Source organism: Mesitornis unicolor, unplaced genomic scaffold (genome assembly GCF_000695765.1).
Source record: "Mesitornis unicolor isolate BGI_N332 unplaced genomic scaffold, ASM69576v1 scaffold28963, whole genome shotgun sequence".
Taxonomy (NCBI): domain Eukaryota; kingdom Metazoa; phylum Chordata; class Aves; order Mesitornithiformes; family Mesitornithidae; genus Mesitornis; species Mesitornis unicolor.
In genome coordinates, this window is record NW_010173081.1 from 5,137 (window position 1) to 28,581 (window position 23,445).

Here is a 23,445-nt window from a genome sequence, read left to right on the forward strand (position 1 = left end):
CTTTCCCCTTTATATGCTGTTTAGGGTAGAGACTGACAATGACTAGTCAGTTTAAATTTTAATACTAGACAACTTCACACATATTCACAAAATATGGCCCCTCTATAGTTACAAATATTTTGAAGGAATTAAAAAAATACAAGGAAATATTACTGCTTAGTTTAAGAACTCATATTTTAAAAATTAAATCTAAATGTCAAGTAAAAATTTACCTCACCTGCCTCTTTGAAAAAAATCCCTTTCTGGGGTAAGGGCAGCCTTGTCGGACAAGTTATTTTCTCTATGAGAACTATTTATCTCTTGTCTCAAAAAAACTACTGAAAAGTCAAGAAAGATCAAAGAAACCTAAATAACATTAACTTAAAGTTCTTAAGAGTTGTTTCTTTTCACACACAAACACATATACATGTGGACGTGTGCACACACACACTCACGTACTCTCTCTAATTTACAGGTTCTTAGACTAAAATTAAGGACATTTTTTGCAAAGTTCATTTCAGCAGAGTAATGGAACACAATTTGTTCTGATATCGTGCAAGTAAAAGACTAATGGGGCACACAGGTCATTGGAGATAAAGTATACCCTGAAGTCCCATGTAATCTCTCCAGCCTGATTTTACTTTTTGAAAGTGCTTCACTGTTTTCAAATCCCTATTTGAAATACTATTTGGCAGCTTTGAAGATTGCTTAAGAAGATATTTTTGATGTCTGCAGAAAGTATGTAATAGCAATATCATGCTTGAAATTCCTAGTGTTTTCATGTGACCCACATAAGTGTTCCTCATTTCTTCCTGGAGTGATTATAGGCTCCTTTTTCATGGCTCTGTTGAATTAAGCACCAAAACTATTCGTTAATAGCATGGGGCCATATGTTACCCTTAGTAAACAACACAGTGGGGAGTGAAGGAGTACAAATATCACAGTAATGAAGCCAGAATGTTTATGCCAAGGAAAAAAAGAGAGGGAATGTCAACTTCCATGACAAGACCAGCAATAGAAACTCCATTGGACAATGGTCAATGGCAAATATGATGCAAATCTGATTATGATGAAGTATTAAATTCCCAGAGGAAGTCTGATTTCTTATGGTACGACCTTCTCTAGCAAACCAACACAGCTAAGACAGCAGGGTTAGCCTTCTCTCGCCCTGTGACTGGCATTCGTACTAGGTAACATGAATCAAGATTGTTGTTTTTCTGTAACAGTTATTTAAAAACTTAAAATAATCTTCAGAGCTATTTGGCTTTGTTTTATTGTGTAGATTTCGGTGAATGTCTATTTTTAAATGTATAATCTAATATTGTAAATTGTATTATTATTAATAATAATAATAATGAGAAAACATAGTAATGTCTAATCAAAATATACATATATTTGTACATAATTTTTCTACATTCTAGTAAGCTTTTTTCTCAATGTCTGTTTAATTTTTTCTGTCTTATGCTAGAATAAAAGTAGAAGAGAAGAGCTTCATGTCATTAAGTAAAATGTCAAGGGCTTTCTGAAACAGTGGAGTTTAGGCTTTTTTTCATCACAGCTAAATCATTAGAGTTTACTGCTTAAAAGTCTAATCTAAACCATTAAATAACTCACTTTGAAACCTTGTGCATATTATTCCCAAGGTTTTACTGTCTTCAGTACAGACTGCTACAGAAATGTAGGGCCTATATTTCTCATAAGAACTTGGGTTTATGCTGTGTATACAGCACCCTGCTAAAGCTACCTAAATTGTTTCTTCTAATAAAGTAGCTCAAAACCTAGCCCATTGTATTGTGATATTTATGATATAAATATTTTTCTTATTTCTTTTTATTCTTCCTTGTACTAAAATTTATCAGAAAATGGATTTTCATCCACAAATCATGTCAGTATTATTAAAAATGTTCTAAATTTGGAGAAAACTTCAAAATTCTGCATTTTTGAAAGGTTTCTGTTGTATCTTGAATCACTGTCTTCACTAGAAGGATTTTTTTGAAAAGATAATTGATTTTAAAGTACAAAAGAAAAAAAGCAGAACAGCCTGTGTACAGAAGAAGGCCATTGACAGACTGTACAGGGGTAGATTGATTTGTACAAGATTTATACAGTTCTATACACCAAGTAAGCTTTGTCAAAATTTGTATTGGCTTTAGTAACTTAGATAGTCCTGGTGAAATCCCCTAATGTTATATTCATGAACTCAGGTATAGACTAGAAATTCTTCTTAAGACAGTCAGATAGTGTACATTCTTTACAGCAACAAAGAGATGCAGATTTCTATTTCAATGCCAATTTAGCCTCTTCAGGACTTTTGGAGGAAGTTAAACGTAATTCACAGCAACTCACTTTACTGCATTCTGCAAAATCCTGTGTAACCTCATCTAGGTGTTCCTGCTCCGGCAGGGGGATTGGACTAGATGATCTTTTGAGGTCCCTTCCAATCCCTAACGTTCTGTGATTCTGTGATCTGTAATTAGAGAATTCAAACGGTGATCTACAGAAAATATGTTTTTTCCTCAGCGATCCTCTGAAGACATTAGAGAGATTTTAATTTTTTTTTTACCTCATTTAATATCATAAGCACCAGCAGGATGGCAAAGAATAGCCAGTATACTTCAGTCAAGAATGGGTGATACTTCAGAGCCCATCACGATCTATTAACAGATCAGAATGTTTATGTTGATGACTCTTCCATGACAAATGCTCTCCCACTCAAAGATACAAGTACAGATTTCTAGAACAATGTAACCTGGAAATTAAGACAGACACAATGCTGTTCAAAGGTGAGGGGTTTTTTTGTGATAAAATGCTCTTCAAAGTGGTGCAAAGCATACTGCCTATATGTGATCATACATAATATACACTAAGATGCCTTCCTCCATGAGGATTTTGATACAGGTTTCTCACAAAGGGGTTGTGACCTTGTGAAAAAGCAAAGGCATGCTATTCTGGAAGAAGTAATATGAAGCCTTACTAATAACTAACTAAGCTTCTCAGCTTAGTTTCGACATTCCTTGTCTAACTGCAGCATCTTCCTGAGAGATTACCCCACCATGTCAGAGAGTGTAACATGGGAGGACTGTCAGAAAGGGGAGTCTTTCTCAGGTAAAAGGAGAACTAGAGCAAGCTAAAAGCTATGTAAGCTGGACAAAAGATTTGAGACTTGAGAGAAAGATTCACAGAGAATCAATGTACACTGCAGAGCAGTTCTGGGATGTCAGTGGATAATAAAATACAAGAAAGCTCTCTTTTAACAGAGATGGAGAAGGCTACAGACAACGATTAAGTATATTTAAGTCAAAGTTCAGGTAGCCATGGAGAACAGATCTGTTCAAATTACAGCCAGCACCAGCGTCCTCCCTAGATGGCAGTATCAGAGTGTCAGCCAAGCTGAGAGAGCTGCTTCAAGTCCTTGTGAAAGCTCCAGAAAAAGATAAAGAATTTAAAATAGTTATTTTACTTCATGGTTAGCCAAACAAGGTTTCTAAGCTTGAAACACAAGCATAAGATATATATCAATGTCATTGTCTTCACAAATACACCTTCCCTCTTTCTCTTATTTATTGTTACAGGTCTTCTGTTTTGTTTTGGTTTTCTTTACTGTTGGTGACCTGAAACTTCAAACTCTTCATTGAACTTCGAGAGTAAGAGCTCATGACAGCAGCGCTTTTTGAAAAGAGCCAAACCACCATGAAATAGGTGACTAATGATCTGTTCTTTTCCCTTCTGACCAGATGAGTACAAAGTATTTTGCTTTCTGACCGGGAGATACCTGAAAAGTTCAATTCACATGCACACACTTCAATGCAATTTATTGCATACCGCTAGAACATAGTGTACTAATTGGGATTGTCTTACATAACCACCCCTTTTCCAGAAGGTTTACTGTGGAGGTGAAGGAAGAGAAAATGGCAATGACAAGGAGAGAAAGATTGAGATTTAATACATAATAACAATATACACTTTTTCTAAGACCTCACAAATTCAGCAGAGCATAGTTTCTACTGGGCATTGGATTCTAACCAGGAAAAGCTTTTATTTAATAGTTTCAAATCACCTAAAAATGTTAGAGATATCTGGCACGTATACTGTCACTATTTTTACCTTATCAGAAATCAAGAATGGTCCAAGATTACCTAAGTCGACAGTGGCAAAACAGGGCAATAGTGAAAACATCTCAATCTAGAAAAGGAGTAATATCTTTGTAGCTTTCACCAGCTACATGGCTTTATATCTAGTGTCTGAGCTGGAAAGCCTATGGTCTAAATAGATTGGTTTAATAAATTTTCTATGTGACAACCGTTCTGTTACTTCCTAGAGTTTTACCTTTATTTTTTTCAGAACGGACTGCTTCTGCCAAAGGCTGGGCCAGTTCCTCAATGTTATATAAATTACTTTTCTCAATTAACAAATGCTCGTACTTGTTCCCTATTCTGAGAATTTATTATACAACCTTCATCTATATCTTTAGTAAGAGGAATCTTTTGTTTCAGTATGTTCTTTCACTTGATCAGTGATATTTAGTGATGTACCAGTCATAGAGGTATGTAAGCATTAAGAAGTCACAGACAGATGTTTCTTCAACTATTTCAGGGATTTAAACTTCCCCTATCTGCTCCTTTTTTTCCCTTCTGACATTGTGCCAAATATTCCCATAAATTAATTATTTTCCTCAGGACTGAAATAAAGCTTCGGGGTTTAGTGTTCCAAAAGGCACTGTAGCATATTTTCTCATCTATGTAAACCACACAATAGTTCAGTAAAACAGCTTTTCACAGCAGCATTTTGCAATTCTTCCTTTTTCATTTCCTCCAAAACTCTTGCATGAACAGTATTGTATCCTAGTGACTGGCCTTGAGCCTTAAAGGGAATTTAGTTGTATGATTCTGAGTAGATAATTTGCCCCCCAATTTGTTTGCCAAATGGGTGTCTAATTTACATGCACAATTATCTCAATTGCATGCATAAATGAGCTAATGAAACACACAAATGTGTAACTGGTCATAAATAGTCATTTCCATGTGCAATTGCAGTAATTGCATGATCCTCATCATTTTTAAAATCAAGAACTTAATGTTAATTTGATGCTAGTTCATGTTGTATAACAGTTATATTTAAAGATTAAGTTTATCACTCAACAAATGCAGCAGTCTCTTCCTATTATGTCTTTTTTCCATTATGGTTAATTGGTGGCTAACAGTGTTTAACATTACAAGGAGTTCTTTTTGCCGATAAGCAGGGTTCAAAGATTTCCTCAAAAGAAGCAGGTCTGCAAATCTATTTTTATACTATATTGTGTCACAGTAACCACAGTTTTATACTCCTTTAAACAGTGTGTTTATAAAGAAATATTCATTTGCTGTAAAAGAGATTTTGAGGAAAAAGATAATAAATCACATAATCATTTTTATCCAAATGTTATGATTCACAATAATCACATTACAGAAATATCTAATTAATTTAACTCTTTGTTTCAGCCACAGTTTCTGCCAAAATATAACTCTCATTTTCCATCTCCAAATGCAGGAAAATCTTGCAGCTCTTGTTACTTATCTGCTGCCATCCCATCTGTTTTTCTTTTAGATTGCAATTGCTTTCTGGATAACATAGAACTAAGACTATAAGAGAGATTAGCAGGTGTCATGACGTGACTCAATGACTCCAAAGTATTATATGAAAACTGCTACATAATCACATGAAAAGACTCATGTGTTTTGTACTTTTAAATTGTATGGTGTAGAGACCAAGAATGTATATTGCAGTAGCAGCTTTAAGTAATTGAACATAGTCCATTTTAAAATTAAAATGCATATTTCAACCATTTTACTGATATGATTAGACAGTAAACAATATAATTCAATTGCAAGGGTTATGTTTTAATCTCCTGAAGGTAAGATTTGACTTTGTATTTTCTTTCAGTATTTGACTTTGTATTTTTCTTTCAGGAATAGGGTTGATAAATGCAGAAATACTATGTTCATTATTGCAGATAATACTCAGAAACATTACTGAATAACAATAGCTGAAAGAGTAATCCAAAGTACATTAAGAGGATAATGTTGATTATGTTTATAGTTAGATGGCAACTTACAAGTGAACACCATCTAAAGCATTTTACAGATTTGGCCTTGATCCTGTAATCTATTTCACTCAGGAAATCTCTTGAGCCACCTATGAGACTACTATGAGGAATATTTAGATCTTTTCATGTAAATATGTTTGTACCATTCATGTCCCAGGCCTTATCATTTGATCAGTTTTGTAATATAGGTTATGTTTATAAACAAATTCCATTAGCACAGAGAGTCAAGTTAATGTGTTGAAGCCAGTAAAGGAGGAAAAAAATCTCAAACTTGCCTTCAATAGCTGCTGGTTTCTTTCTTGGACTATGTTCTAGAAGAAGACGAGGTGGTACCATTTCCTTATGTCCTGCACATGAGTATATAGGTTTAGAATCATAGAAAATGTATTCACGAATAGGCTGAGCAGTTTCACTGGAAGGCTGAGCTCCCTTCAGATCTGTTCATGTTTAAAATATTACACTGTGCATGAAAGCTATTATCTTCCAGACACCACAGGAAGGAAATGTATTTCTCAACAAATAATTTATTTTTAAGAGACACATTTTAAAACAATGAAGTCCAAGCAACTCAAGCATATGCTGAAATGCTTACAGTTCTATTTGTCTTCATTAGACTAAAAAACTCTGAAGAATAAGACTATGATAATAAGGTTACATATTCATGATGCCTCTTATACAGTAAAAGCTTATTTTCTTCTATCAAACAAATGATCTTCAGTTGTTCCCTCAAGTCCACTTATTATGAACTTCTTGAAACACCACTAAAAATTATGATGTTTCTCATCCTTAAGGATCATTCTTAATTAGCCAATACCAACCAGGTCATGCACTGTAAACTCTGACAAGATTCTGATCCAGCTGCTGACTGAAAGACCTCTGCTGTCTCAGACTATTGAACTGTACTCTCTCATAGTATTGAACTGGGGCTTTATGCACTGTCTTAACCTATGTGCAGATACCATGCTTTATCCAAAATATTTTTCACTTCATTTCCCCAAAGATTTGCAAACAAATCTATTGCACTCTTACATTACTTATGCTTCTTTTATGATTTATAACACCTGTTTACAGTCTCATTTTAATTTCTTTCTCTGACATTTTTGCTGGGTAGTTATCATGTCATTGTAATTTGGAAACCGCTATCTATTGTGTCCTGTGAAATAAAATTAATTCGTTAAATATAATACGGATACAGTCATATGCAGCAGCCTACATCCACTGCACCAGAGCCCACATGCAACCAAGCTGTTAAATCTCAGCTCCAGCTCCGTATCAGAAACTCAAAGCCATGCCTCATGCTTGGTGATAGACTCAGAAGAGAAATTAAGATCTTAATGAGCTTTGGAAACCACAGTATCATACTTACCTCTCTCATTTTACAAAGTTATATATACTCAAGGGAATGCATGAGAAAAACATCATCCTGAAGACAACAGTGGGATTTGAGCTCCATGGACTTAATGTCATTGCATTTCATCTGGATATATATGATTGCAGGCGAATAATTTGCAAGCATGTAATTTAGTTCATGTGGTAATTTGTATAAAGTATTATACAAGGAGCTGCTCAAACTTGACTCACATACCTAAGCCACTGACAGAACATTGACACATTGACAAAATCAATGCACTGAAGGCACTATGCAACAAATTGAATAAATATTAGGCTTTACATGTATTTTTTGGTAATAATCACAACTGGACATTTACCAGTATCATCATAGAATGACTGTAACCCTCAAATGAATCATAGACAAACTTCAGGAATCTGAATGTCTAGTCATGATTTCCCAAACACTTTATGCCATCTTGAAATTTCAAACTGAGCTAATGAGATGCTGAATACCATCTATTTCCAGCCAGAATAAAGAAGCTATATCCGCAACCTCCGTCAACATACAGAAACTTCATTAACTGAATTTCTAGTTCAGAATGAAAACAAAAGTAATATAAAAATAATGAAGAATGGGTAAATAATCTTATTTTTTTCTGTTAGTTTTTATTATAGTCTTAGATTAAAGTTTAGCTCTTTTTTTTTCTTTTCTTTGTTTTTCTCTGAACTAGATCATCTACCCCTTGATGGAAAAGTGATAAATTTTACAATTTGGACTAACTGCTTTGTCTGAAAGATATAAAGGGCAGTGGCTCAGAATGTTGAGCAGATCAGTAATGAAGAAGGATAGTCAATAGTCTGGACTGCAATGTGGTATTTACTGTGTGAGGCAATGATCTGACACCGCTAGGTCAAAGTATAGGCTGGCCCCATTATCTTCCTGTTCTTTACTGTAGTAGCAGTTTTCTAACGATTGCACCAGTGTTAGTATAATGCCAGTGCGATACCACTTATTGCTAATGACTTGTCAAGTTCTATTTTATAGCTTTACAAGTTTTAAGCAAATCATTTATTTCATGCAAATTGACCACATGATCCAATATGAGAGTATTTTAAGCACCAAAAGCTCAAGCTTCGCAGATCAAAAACTTTCCCTTAGGCCAGAATGTTTGTTCTGAGCAGGTTCCCATCCACTCTGATAAAAAGCTTCTTTAATGTTTCCATGTGTTATTAAATGTCTCTCTATTCACTTTGATGGGAATGCAAAGGACAGTAGCTGAATAAATATTTTATCCATTCTTTTGATGAAATATGTTAAAGGAGATATCCTAAGTCAAATTTCTTTTCTCTTCCTTTTTCATTCCTTTGTAAGATATAAAGCACAAGTAGTTTTCAGCAGTACAGAGGACTCATAAATAGAAATGAGGAATTGGCCTCAGCAGATCAGACCATTAGGATTAATGGTATCTACTACGTTGACTCCAGCAGTGGCCAGTTGGATGCATATCCATGATATAAATGAGAGGAAAGCAGGATATTTTTAATGATCCCAGTGGACAATCAGATTAGTCCATGAATCATGAGAAGTCATTATCCAGATTACCACTATTATTATTGGACATCTCACTGCTTTAAAAATGCAGCTACAGAAGAGCACTGAAATTTAGTGTCTGCATATATATTTGCTTCTCATTTCAAATGTAGACTTTATTTTTCTACTAAGAGATAAGCTGAAAAGTGTCATTTGACTTGATTATTTTTTTTTAAATTTATTAGGGTTTGATATTTCCAAAAGATGTGATTGCAAACACAAAAATGTGCATACATTTCAATGCTTAATATGCCCATGCAGTTGTGCTACAGATACCTTCTTCATATTCGATATTGTAAACAGCTATCTGACAACAAATTACAGCTGATGGAAACCAAAATAGTGAAATGTTTTGTCTTTAAGCTCATAGGAATGTGCACATCAGGAGAAAAAGTGTCATGTTAAGACATAAGTAGCTTCCTCCACTGCCTGAAAGGAAAGAAATATGCTGCAAAGATGAGTACAAGCTTTAAGACACTAGCTGGGTACATGAATGCTTCATTGAAAATAACCTGCAGTCCACAAGCTCTGTGAAACTTCTGTCATCACTGTTTGCTAAATTACTTGAGATGTCATGAAGAAATTCATCCTGACTTGGTTTATGAATATTTTACATTTTATATTACATGATAAGGAATACAAGGCAAACTTTAATTACCTTACTTTTCTTCATCTAGATAGTGTCATTTTACATGTGTCAAAAATATCATGTCCAAGCATTGAGGATAAATTGATTTCTTATGATAACAGCAAATCATATGGGTCTTCTTTCTTGCCTGATCTGTCTAGTTCAATTTCTCTGCAGTGACCTTAATTGACATAGCTAAAGTCTATAAATGTATCCTTCTAAATCAAAAGATCATGGAATAAAAGAAAACACTTCTAAAATGATTCTAAAATATTATTCTAAAATGGCTGAAGACATTGTGGACAGCTGAATGTTCCAATTGGATGTGATGATATATAATGCCATCATAGGAAGCAGTATGTAGAAACAGCATTCCTAAGACTGTGCACTTCCTCATTTCCATATACCGGTTATCCTAACTGCAGTAATCATATAGTCCAACAGCACCAACACTTTGCATAATGTCTTCAGATAAATCTCATTCCGCTCAGATGTCACACCTTACCTAATAATAGTAGAAATCATTGAATCATAAAATCATAGAATGGCTTGGTTTGGAAGGGACCCTAAAGATCATCTAGTTCCAAACCCCCTGCCACAGGTAGAGACACCTCCCACTAGACCATATTGCTCAAAGCCCCATCCAGCCTGACCTTCAACACTTGCAGAGAGGGGGTGCCCGCAGCTTCTCTGGACAACCTGTTCCAATGCCTCACCACCCTCATAATGAAGAATTTCTTCTCAATTTCTAATCTAAATCTACCCTCTTTCAATTTAAAACTGTTATTCCTTGTCCTGTCACTACACTCTCTGATAAAGAGTCTCTTCTCATCTTTCCTGAAATAAAGTAAGTATGCTCTTTGCAGAGTTAATTGTTATGAAAAGTAATTTAAAATCAAATGTTTCATGAAGTTTGGAAAATGACATGGATCAGCAGAAGGAGGTCAGACTGCCAAATGAACTTTTAGAGGATTGAAATCTTAATGGAGTCCCATCGTTCCATCCAGGCTTCCAGTTTTGATGTGTAAGTTGCTTGAAGTTAAAGATGAACCTCTCCCATGTTATTAGTTGTTGTTTTTCAGATATCAAACTGTCACTATTCTGAGGAAGTGCTTCTCCTCTTACTACATGTGCATGAACAATTATGAGCAAACTGTTTTTCATTAAGAAAGAGGTGAGGATCAAACGGTGAGACTGTAACTGTTCCGAAAAATGCAAATGCTCATTTTGGGGAAAGAATGAATTGAAACACAGATGCTCCAAACAGACAATCTTTCTAAGGAACACATAACAAGAAGGTTTTATGTACACTAGTAAATTAAACGGTGCCCGGGAATGTTTCTGGGCTCTAGAATTCAGACATAAATATCCTTCAACATTTTTTGAATAGCCTCTGACAACTTTGACCTGTACCAAGTAGCAACATCTTAAACAATTCATTGGCTCAGTCCAGGAGTCAGCAGGGGGCAGCGATCAGTCCCAATAGCAGCTGGGGTGTGCTCAGGTCCTTTTGACCATGGAGAAGTGTAATGTGTGTGGATCATTCTACAATAGAAGGAATCACATTCAGAGAACAGTTGAGCTGAGTTTGAATTACTAATCTAGATGTAGCCTACAAGTATTAAAAGTAATAAAAAAATATGTCAAATGGAAAAAAATAGTTTAAACAGGGTCTTAATGACCTATTTGGAACTTAGTTTTTGACAGAGGCAGATGGAATTAATGGATAATAAAATGAAGCTTTTAAGTAGGTCTATGTTAGTAGTCAGCATATATTTCAGTTTTTCAGTTACACTCAGGATCTGACTGTTTATTAGATGGATAACTGCCAAACATACAGTGAAACTCTCACTTTGCATGAGGTTTGCATGAGGAGCGGCTGAGGGAGCTGGGTCTCTTTAGTTTGCAGAAGAGGAGACTGAGGGGAGACCTCATTCATGTTTATAAATATTTAAAGGGTGAGTGTCACGAGGATGGAGCCAGGCTCTTCTCGGTGACAAACAATGATAGGACAAGGGGTAATGGGCACAAGCTGGAACACAGGAGGTTCCACTTAAATTTGAGAAGAAACTTCTTCTCAGTGAGGGTGACAGGCTTCTCTGGAGACATTCAAAACCCGCCTGGACGCCTTCCTGTGCAACCTCATCTAGGTGTTCCTGCTCCGGCAGGGGGATTGGACTAGATGATCTTTTGAGGTCCCTTCCAATCCCTAACGTTCTGTGATTCTGTGATATTACGCAAGGAAAAACACTGCTATAGTATATGCAATAGTTACAGGTAGCAATACAATCCTATAAATTTTCATATTCTGTTACACTGACTATCAGCCAGTTACAATTATGAAGCATAAGAAAAGGAAAAATTACATGGATAATGCCAAATCTATCTATATGCTCCACTTGGGTTTAAAATACATTAAAAATATCAGAGATAATACTGGAGCTCTACACAGTGTCTAACTTACATGTAAAGCATGTTTTGAGAGATACTTCTTCAACACACAGATGATAAACTAAGAGTACTATAAACAACCTAACAGCCTTGGGAGGCCACCCATTTATTAAGTTAAAAGCATGGACTGGTAGGTTAAAAGCGAAGATATGGAAGAATGGATGCAGAATGATAATCTAAATGCTCTTTTGAATTGTGTAAGGGAAGGATTACATTTCCCTTCTCAAAGCACCAAGCAAAAAGTAGCAGCACCTTGATAGTCTTCAAATACATAGAGATTTGAATTCATCCTGTTTTTAATGATGCATTCTTATATATATATTTATATACATCTATACCTACATCATATATACTATATATATGTGCATGGATGAGCATGTTTGTACATAGGCATGACATATATACAAAAATACATACAGTTATTTATTTAGTTGTGTTTCAGAAATGAAAATGCTTTTTCTAGCCCTATTTGATTTGGTAACTCAACAAGTGTGAGATTCCATTGGCGCAGATTCCTGGAGGTTCTGTGAACATCAGTAGGAATGTTTTCACTCAGTGACCAAAGCCAATTAAAGTCACAGCTAGGAATAGATATTTTTTTCTTTTACTGTGGATTTGTATCTCACACAATGCAAGTGTACATAACAAGAGTGCAAATTAGGCAGGCAAGAGAGGCATGGGCAGGGCTGAGCAGGGTTTTTATCCGTTTTAACCTACAGATGATGCTATTGGTCCCAACCAGAAATATATGCATTGTATCTTAGCTGCACAACAGATCTGCACAGGTAGATACACTTACAAAAATATATCTGTTGAGAATTCTTTTCAAGAGTTTTTTACCACACTAAGCCTCCAAATCCCCTCTTTAGCTCAGTCCATATCTTGTAAAAGCTGTTCAAATTTTTGTGTTCAGAAGATTGAAGTAATTAAGGATTTAAAAGTTAAGTTTTATCAGTTTTGTCATTACACATTAATTAAGAAGTCACACAGCCTTTCCTGACTTTAAAATAAAATTGAATTGAAAAAATAGGAAATTGAATTGAATTGTCTTCACTTCCTCCCATTATTTATCCCGTGCATTTAGCAGCTACAAAAAATCCTACATGTTATGTTTAGAAATATTGAAAGATAGATCTCAAAGAACTAAGTCCTAGAACGGTGAAAATGATGGGTTATTGTGTGGAAATGATAGGTTATTATAGTAGTTGCTATATACTGGAGTGTAACAGAACTGTAAAAGCAGATTATAAAATAAAAATACATATTCAGCCTTCCTCTCTCTCCCCAAATAACCTTAATAAATTGGTGTCATATACAGCGGTCCCTAGAACAATTAGCATGAATGTCAGGAGTCGGTATAGTTGCATACTTTTCACAATATGAAGTATCCACAGGAAAATAATTAAAACAGAGAAAAGAAAACACTGCAATTAAATACTTGCTGCTAACAATTAAACAGAATGGAGGGGACTGATAAGCTGCTATGATGAAAGGCAGTAGACACTGACTATGCCATGGGATCACTGCTCAGTAATTTATGAGTTATTTGTATTTGGTTTATCTGTAGATAGCATCATTTCAACTGTCATTAGACTAACTACAACACAGAAACATTCATTGCTAAAGTCAGAAAAGCTATCTCAACTTTACTTCAAGAATGCTAAAACTTTATATTGTTTTCAAGAAAGAGTGCATATGCCAGGTCTTGCTAAACAAAAACAGCCTAGCATTGATAAAATCGAATTAAAGCTTCTATAATCTCTCACAATTAAAGATATTTCTAGGTGATAAGTATGTTTAATATAGAAATCACTGGAAGTCCAAATGAATAGCTGTGACAAGAAGCCAGAAAGTTTTCCAACTCTCTGAATCTTTTTGCCAGAATTAGAGAAACAGAAAGTTAATGTACTTCACCTGTCTTTTCTATACTTGACAATCACCTAAGAAAGTGAATCTAAAACCATTTTTATGAACTTAGAATTTCAATAATGAAATTTAAAGTTAGAGGGAAAAGAGAGATTTTATTAGATCAAATATTAGGAGTAGAGCCCAAAAGTGCAGAGGTGTTGGCTACTACCTCCTGTTCCTCACTCCCATTGAAATCAATGAGAGCTAAGTATTAGGTAGACAGTAAGTATCTAATACCTTTGAAGGTTTCGACTCTTTGTAGTAAAGACACTCAGTGAGCTTTCTCTTTCTTCAAAAAGTGTCATAGCATTAATATTTTTTGGAATTACAAGATTATGATATACTGATAGTAAAAAATACATATATATACTGAAATTTGAGGCTAAAGTTTCCACCCTTTTAAAAATATGGTGATGTTAGGTTTCATGCAATGCTCCTCAGCAGCTGTGGTTTCTACAGCAAAACATAATACAAGGCCTGAACTATTTCAGGCTGAAATAACTTCACAGAAAGCTTCTGGTTTTGCATAATGGGTAGGAAGAATTATAAGAAATACTGGAACAAAAAACCTTTAGTACTGGAGATAATGATTGCTTTAAATCAATCACATCTTGGTAATTTTCTGTTCTTTTTTCCCTTACATTTTCTAAGGAAAAATCCTCTTTCCTATAAAAAGGTTATTCCTATAAAGAGTCCTGTGATCCACTGTCATGAATTCCAACCCTTGTGTTCAAGGCCTTCACTATGATTTTTGGGAATCTGACTTGTCATGCCTTTTTAGTCAACATATAAATGGATATAACAGATTTTTTTTCTGAAAAAAAATGTGAATGTTGTAAGCATGCAGCAACTAAAAATTACAAAGCTTAGATTCTATGAAAGTAGAAGTTGTAAAGACTGAGGCTTTGTTCTGATGCTAAAATTATTTAGGTTTCTTTTGTTTAGCACACTTGGACAAGGAATGCCCCTGTGCAAGAAAATATTTCTCTCTACATTTCTTCCTTTTTCCCTTTCTTTCACTCCCAAAGTGCTATAGAGATGCTATTATTGCTATTCAGAGTGGCACTGCTGGTTTCCTGGCTGAGCCAACAGCTGTTCCTGATAATGCTATTTGAAATCTTATAGAAAACTTGTCATTTCAAGTCTTCATTTGAGCAAAATTCTTGTGCATCTTCAGCATATTTCTTGAATGCATGTAGACTTTTTCTCAACCAGACATTTATAAGTTAACTTTTAGACAGTTAAATCTAGATAAGTCACCCGAGGGATCCATTTATAGTCAATGGAGAGAAATTTGTACCTTCAAAGGGTGATTCATCTTTTCTATCTTAGGCATCTCTTTTAGGATGAAATTGTCCTCTGGAGGTCTCCATTTCATACTATTGGCTATAAAGAGCTAAAGGTTAAAGTTTGGCAATTAACTTTTGGGTATCTAAGTGAGGTGCAATGAATTGCAAACATCTCATTTTGCAGTTTTTCATAAGGTGATACTATGTACTACCAGAATATTCCAGGCCTAAAATCAAGAGCCGTGCAAGCACTAGTAACACAGTGCTCACCAAACTCCCAGTAATTATATGAATGAATATCACATAGAAATAAAGGAATTTGTTGTCAAGCTTAACTAAGAAAATAACCAAACCAAATAATAAAAGCATTGTTTAGGTTTAATGTGTGTGGGCATCAAATGCCTTTTGAACTCTATGTGCTGTTTGCTCTGTCAGATAACACTGAGTTTACTGAAGAACAAAGTGAAACAAGAGGAAGAAAAGTGAAATACCAGAGGGAAGAATATCATTTCCTGATGAAGAAAAAATAAATTAGTCTTGACTCATCCTAGGTATATGTCAGTAAGTTGCATGTCTTTTTTGACAAAGCAGATACATGCAGAAGGAAAGTGGACAGCAAAACAAAGAAGCAACTTGACAGTGAAAGGAATAGACCTGCCACAGGTAACTGTCAGGGTGGCTGCAGACTAGATGCAGAAGGAAGTGGACATAAGCAAGACACGGAGAGCATGTGCTGCTTAAAACATGACTGAACACTCTTCTGTCATCTGCATTGCATGTTCTCACAGCAGAAGAGGTGAGGAATTATTGTTAAGCTGGAAATGCTTCATGATGGAATCTTCTCAAAGCATTTGTACATCCTGTCTACTCTCTTATCTGTGTGGTATGATGCAGTCATCAGGTACTATGTCTGTTATTAAAACTAAATGTCATCACTATCCTGATGAATTTTGGCAGAGATATGTGTAACTGACTTCAGTGATAATCTTTTCTACCAATGTTGTTTTTAATGTAATTTCAGCTCTATTGATAATCGTGTCCCAGCCCTTTAAATAACTACTCCTGTGTGTGTTCCGAATAGAAATACTTTCAGCAAAATTTGCAATATATATAATCATTGTCTGGGTTCCTTTGCAACATACTGATTTTTAAATATAATAAACCTAGGCTTGAAAATTAGGCTCTTTCTTTTGGGAATTGTGTTTTTCCCCATACTTGAAGCCATCCAAGCTCTGAGAAAGAAACATATGCTCTTATAGGCTGACATGTGGAATTTATGGTTAGGTTTCTGAATTGTTTCCTTGCCAGCTATGCCTCAAAAATATGGATAAAATTACTTTTGGCTTAAATAATTTTCTGCAAATATTTTTCATATTGAATTCAATTCTGACTTCTATTGAGTACTGAAGAAAGGTTGTGTAGCTCTATAATGGTTCAATTTTTTAACCTACTTAAAATAGCATCAGTATTTGTTGTAATAATCAATGACAACAATGAGGCATTAAATGTAGTAACTATTCTACAAGGTCACTGCTTATTTTTACCTTTTTAATATGAAACTTAATTTGTTTACTATTAGTTCTTTTTTTGGCATTTAACTTTTGCCTTTACTTTTCAAAACAAAAGTGGTCGAGTCTTTTGGTGATCCTCCACAACACAACTAGCTTTTTTCAGACATCATTCATGTATCTTTAGAAATTACACTTGATTTTAAACTTGATTACTGAACTGCATGAAATGATTATAATATGAAACAGTGGTAATAAAATACAATGTAAGTGTGAGAATACTTTTGTTAGTCTAATCTCTCTACCTTCACAAATTAGGTTGGTTTATTTCCATTAAAATCAAAGATTTAGAATCATTTACACCAACAAAGACTTTGGCTTTCTTTTGTATTATGTAAGTCTGTCTCCTCAGACTGGCTTGCAGTGTGCTATCAAAGAAAGAGATCCGCTCTTTCTCTACAGAAGTAGAATACCACACATTCCCTGGGTAGCTGCTCCCGAGAGAGTGAAAGTAATTTGAAAATTTTTTGGCAAAGTTACAATAAAGTGCCATGAGAGTGTTGACAGATGCAGCTTTGTGTGCCAGCATCTGGCTCTGATTCATTGTGGGATGATATAAACAGGGAATAATGAATAGCTGTTTTGCCTCTGTGGGATGGTGTCAGGATTGTGTACTGATAATGTCCCCATTAAGAGATCAATGTCATTTCAGAGTTTGTCCAAATAGACATAGCTTTTGGGGTGGAAGGAGAGTCATAGAAAAGAACTTGATTAAAATGACACCAGTGGATGTCTTCTCATATTTTTACATAACTGAATAGAAATGTAAAGAAGCAATATTTATACTCCAAATGACAGCTAAAACTATTGCAGGAATTTCACATTAATAAATTAGTTAGAAATTTTTCAATAATTAAAACTTAATTTTCAGTTTCTCATACATATATTTAAAATTGCCCTTCATTACTTCTTTCCTTTCAGACTGTTTGAAAAGTATTCAGAACTCTCCCAAGCGATTACTAGAGGAATAAAAGTTTCTGTTGTTCAATCATCTCCAATTATGTCATGAGCAGAAACAAATGTGTCTACAAGTGTTTCATTATAGGAACAGCTCTTTTTATAAACTAATGGACAATTAACTGTCAACTCTGAAGATGAATCCAGATGAGTCTCTGCAAATTTTGTGGTACAGTACTGCCCTCAGAGGGAGAAGACATGCTAGTTCTTAGGTTCCTTTCCTGTTTAAAAAGTAAAACTGGAAAAGTTTCACAGCTTCCAGAGTGAAATGCATCAGAAAGCATTTCTCCATAAAAAGGCCCCAACAATATTCTCTAGTGTTCTTTCCCAAAAGTGAAAGCCTACAAATTGGTCCACAGTTTTTCATGCTAAATTTCTCCAAACAAGAAACAAATAACATGTTACTTTCTTATTTATTACGACTGACATTTTATTGCACTGCATCAAATATATCCCCAGAGAAGCTACTCTGGTATCAAAGTTGTTCCCATGTAAATGTAATGTAACAAGGTGAAAAGTTACACCCTGTCATTGATATATCCACAACACATCCTAGTCTTTAATCAAGTAGGAGTGATACTTAAAAATAGTTCAAGAGCCTAAAGCATTTTGCTATCTGAACAGCGGAGGGCAAGTATTCAGCTCTAGTGCTACAGCCCACCCACAAAAAACAGAGGCATTTTTACTTTCAAAATTAGGCACTTAATGCTTTCAGGGTTTTTTTGCAGTAATATACTCCGTCATCTTGCAATATTGATGTACTTTTATACAAGTATCTCCATAATGTTTGGTTTTTTTTATATTAAATGGCAAGCATCATAGTGACAACATCTTGGAATTCTCTTACCACACTTTGTAATAACAACAACCTCTGCTCTTTGACTTCTTTGACAATGGAAAATAAGACAGACCTTGGAAGAACACTGCAGACATGAAGGGCATTTGATTTGCCAGTCCTTTCTGGGACCAAGCAGACTGTAGGTTTCTCTATGGACTTTCACCATAATTTGCTACATTTCTTAACTGTATATGTTCTATTTGTCTTTTTTTTTTCCCCATGAGCAAAAGGTGAGGCTTTGATGATTTTTAATGAGAAGGTGGAATGACTTTTCTACCCTATAGGATACACTCTTGCCATGTAAATGTGCAAGAAATCTTGATTAATTTCTTCAAAGGAAATATTTGTTTAACAATGTAAGATTAGGCTTTTGGACCCTGACATGGAAATAATACACAATAAACATATGAGGGTAGGGTAAATTGATGAAAGGAAATGGTATGGCCACATTCCTTTGCAGTCTAGCTATTATTGAAAATATTCATGTAGTGATGTAAGCTTCAAAGTGTAATCGGGTGCTTCAGTGCAAAGATTTTAGATAGGCTAAGTTGACAGTAATACCACATCTGTGCTCCCACTGTCTTTGCTGTCAACTAGGTAACTGTAAAGATCATCCAGCAGTGAGACCAGTGTGTTGCAAAATGCATGTTGCTTAACCAAAACTAGAACACAGTAAAACTATGCACGTGAAATAAATTTCCAAGTGATTAAAATGAAAACAAAATCTGACCATAAATATACAGTCTGCCTGTGGGAAACAAGGATGCCACGTTATGACCAAATACCCAAGAGATGCTTATTACTCTTAATTCAGCAGTACACAGCATGCACAACCACATGCTGAGGTAGACATGCAAAAAAGGCAGGCACACAAGAATACACTGTAGGTAGTTGTAGAATAAAAAAGGCATTTCATTGAAACAACTCCTTGATCTGTAGTTCAGGAAATGTAAATGTAAAGTAAAAGCAAGCTGGCAAACACTGAAGGGAAAGCTGAGGAGGAGTAGTAAAACAGGAGTATGGCACAGAGGGAATAAAACAAAGGAGATCCAGTTAACTTAGAGAAGCATGTGCTACATGCTAAAAGTGATCAACTAGTGTCCCTGAAATCCATCCACATAGGTGAGGACTTCAAACTCTCTAAGGGCAAAAAAACAGTTATGAAAATAAAGTCAATGGTTTCTACTAAAAAAAAATCTTTTATTCTACCAATAAAATAGAAAAGTATGGATAAGAACACTAGAAATATTACTCAGAAAAGAAATCAATAATATCAAATAAATTATCAAGTATATGTAACAGACAATACTCATGAAACAACACTAAAGAAAATCAATGGCCCTCTGCATCAGAAAGGCCATCTTGGACCTCAAAAATACCAGTGCCAGTAGAAGAACAGAGATTACAGTCAGAACCAACATGTCTCAGCACCTATTAAAAAACAAGCTTTCTTCTTTGGGTTTTAAAATTTTAGAAGTAAAACTTGGAAAATTAACTCTGGAAGAAATGCTTATTAGTTCTTTCTTTACAGGCAGGCAAAAGGAGCACAAAGTAATCTGGATAGAGAGATTTGTTAATGCTGAGACAGTACTGCCCATACTTGGCTGAGATACCAAGGGATATGTACAGGGATAAATAAGATCAGAAAACCTACCCTTTGGAGGAAAGGTGATTCAGCATTCCCTCTGAGAAATTGTCACTTATTACATGCATGTTAAACAGAAAGTAAAAAAATATTCTCAGGCTCCATAGTTCATCAAATAAAATCAGACAGCAATTTTTTATACTGTATACAGTAAAGCTCAAGAGGGCTATCTGTAAATGACTCAGTAGAATCCAGTGTAGGTCACTGTTGCAGTCATGATATAATAATACAGATATTCTATATATTAAATAATACAGATATTCTAAAATACTACCAAAAAACAAATACTGAATGGTAGTTTTATTACTGACATTATAGATCCATATATGGTGCCTAAGAAATCTAATGAGTGGGACACTGCTCTTAGAAGCTCAAGAAGACCAAAATTCATATTTGATGTAAACAATTCTACAGAAAGTCAGTATACCTATGTGAAGGAATTTTATATGAGAAAAATTATGTGTTTTTTTTCTCTTTCACAAATGGTAATATTGGAATTGACAGAAATGATTCCTGGTTTGAAAGTATTGTGGTGTCAGGATGACTGTAATTGAATTCCTTAGCTGAATTGCACTCAGATCTCTTTTGTTTGGATAATGTAATTTATCATAAAAAATATATAAACCGATGAAAGGATAAAATATAGCAACTTTTAAAGCTAATTGGATGTTAGGATTACTAAAGGGCCTTAATGTGCTGGTGTTTTCCCCACATTTACCTATTTAAGAAAGTGAATTATCGTAATATGTCGGTTCACCAAGGTCAGTGTGAAATGAGCATGTTGCCTGAGAAAGGAATTAACAAACACTGAGCAGTGCTTGGTGGCACTCTTCACGTTGATTTCTATAAAGAGAGCAGAGCCGAGTGTACCAGGCCTGTAATGTTTTCTGCAGCTTGTGGATTGTCTAAAGCTTGTTTTGAAGGCAATGCTTTATTTTATCTCTGACAAATATGTATCAGGCTCCATCACAACTATTTGCAGCATTTAACTTCAGATGTCAAAAAATGACTTAGCAAGTCCAAAAGCAGTTGCTTTACAGATGAAGCCACTGGTGGACTTTTGGAAACCCTAAGTTGAGGGGCTATCCTCTTCCTTTTCACCTACAAATTAGATTTTTTGTGACTTATTTCCATTTTTTTGGGCCTCAGGCTGTCACCCTGGTTATTCACCTGTAAGGCCAACTGATCACCCAAGGGTCATCAAACATTAGTTCACCTATTTTGAATCTGTGGTTTCTTAGGACAGCTCTGTCACAGCACATTGAAATGACACAAGGCAAGCATTGGGCGGCAAGAGCAGACAGTGATGTCTTTTATCTTCTGAAATTCAAATAATGAAAGAAATCCCTCTATATCTCCCTGTTCCCCCTGCTTCCCTTCATGGTCTTCCTAGTTTCCTTATACCTGGAAAGGTCAAAACTGTAAAGCCATCTTCTTCAAAACTTCCTGTCCACCACATGTCTGCTCTGCCTTTGGAGAGTGTCAAACAGCCCAGGGAGACACCTGGAAGAAGGGCTCTAACCCATCAAGGCTGCTTGCAAATCTCAGAAGAATGCTAACAGAGATCTTGAAGATCTCCATCGTGTCTTTGTGTTGTGATTTATCAATGGCACAGCTGTGTAAAGCCAGAAACTGGGTGAATCACATCTGGTACAGGGGCCTATTTTTTTTAATCAGAGCATAACTGAAGGTTTCTGGAAGGTTTTGTTAACCTTTCTCCCACTCTGAGCTTAGAGCAGTCTATCTGTTTATGACTGGCTGTCTTTAAAAGTCCTAGAGGTGATATAATATACTCTCTTTTAATGGGGCCACCTATCTTTCCATACCATTCTTTGAGAACAGGCCATACAAACTCCCTCCAAAATCTGAAGCTGAGAGGAGACCTTATTGCTCTCTACAACCACCTGAAAGGAGGTTGCAGAGAGGTGGGTGTGGGTCTCTTCTCACAAGTTACAGCCAATCAGAAAAGAGGAAATGGTGAGAAGTTACACCAGGGGAGGTTTAGGTTGGACATTGGGAAAACTTCTCTGCTGAAGAGGTTATCAAAGACTGGAACAGACTGCCCAGGGAAGTGGTTGAATCACCATCCTTGTATATATTAAAAATCCAACTAGATATAGTACTCAGGCACATGGTTTAGAAGTGGGCATGGTAGAGGCATGGTTGCACTTGATGATCTTAAACATCTTTTACAGCCATAATGATTCTACGATTTTCCCTCAAAAATCTGTCCTTGTTGTCCCCATTTTGAGAGTTTCTCAAGTACATTGTTATAGCTTCCCAGCTCTGACTGGATCTGGGCATGTTAAAAGAGGACCTAAGATAAAAGGCAGAGATAAAAAAACACATCCAGTTCAGAGAAGTACCAGTGGAGAGATTCTTGAGCAGATAACTGATTAAATAAAGCTTGTAAGGCTTAGTGCATCCTTAAACATTCTATCCTTGAGTCTTTTCATAAATATTGTTGCTTATCACTCCTAGGATTATGTAAGTGTAGGATGTCCTCTTGTACTGGATTTCAGAAGGAAGAGTGTCCATTAAATATGGTCAAGGTGGATATTGACTTTAACTTATGAGACAATGCTCAGTCATCATCAGTAGCTCTAGTTTTTGGGGTTTTTTCTGCTAAGAATTAAGTGTCTGTGTTAGAACAGATGAACATGAAGATGGAGGAAGAGAGAAGATAAAGCACAGAACTTATGGATCAGCTAAAATATTGTAGATACTAAGAACAACAATGGCACTTCTATTTTTGAAGATTTCTGAGTTTAAGGCTTGCTATTTATGGGGACAAAATAAATTATTAACAATAAGCTCCTTCCTCTTGCATCTCAGCCAAAAAAAGCACAGCAAATTGTAGCAGTTTTTAGACTTTATAATCTTCCATTGAGAAAACCTTAATTTTAATTCATGCATTGTAGACAGAAAATTAAAAGCTTTAATAATACAGCCATTAGCTCTTATGCTTTATTAAAACTATTTGCACACTCTTTGTTGCATTTGTGAGAACTTTCAACAGTACAAAACACACTTTAAATACATAAAGGAGCAGAAACTCAGGGAAACAGAAGCTTCTAATACTAGAACAGATTTCAATGAAGTAAGAAAGTACCTGGATAAAATTCCCCTTGCGCAAACATGTCAATCACATAGCGACAGAATGCATATTGATCTAAC

The 23,445-nt window shown here is 35.3% G+C and overlaps 1 protein-coding gene across 1 annotated transcript in view; it reads right to left on the bottom strand.

Annotated features, from left to right (window-relative positions):
* LOC104537658 (triadin-like) overlaps window positions 1-23,445 on the bottom strand; it is a gene marked incomplete at both ends in the record, with an annotated part of 39,217 nt that overhangs the window by 4,795 nt on the left and 10,977 nt on the right. The window contains 2 exons of the mRNA XM_010180602.1: window positions 6,337-6,408; window positions 23,381-23,440. Of these exons, the coding sequence (XP_010178904.1) occupies window positions 6,337-6,408; window positions 23,381-23,440 (132 nt within the window). The remainder of the gene's footprint in view (window positions 1-6,336; window positions 6,409-23,380; window positions 23,441-23,445) is intronic.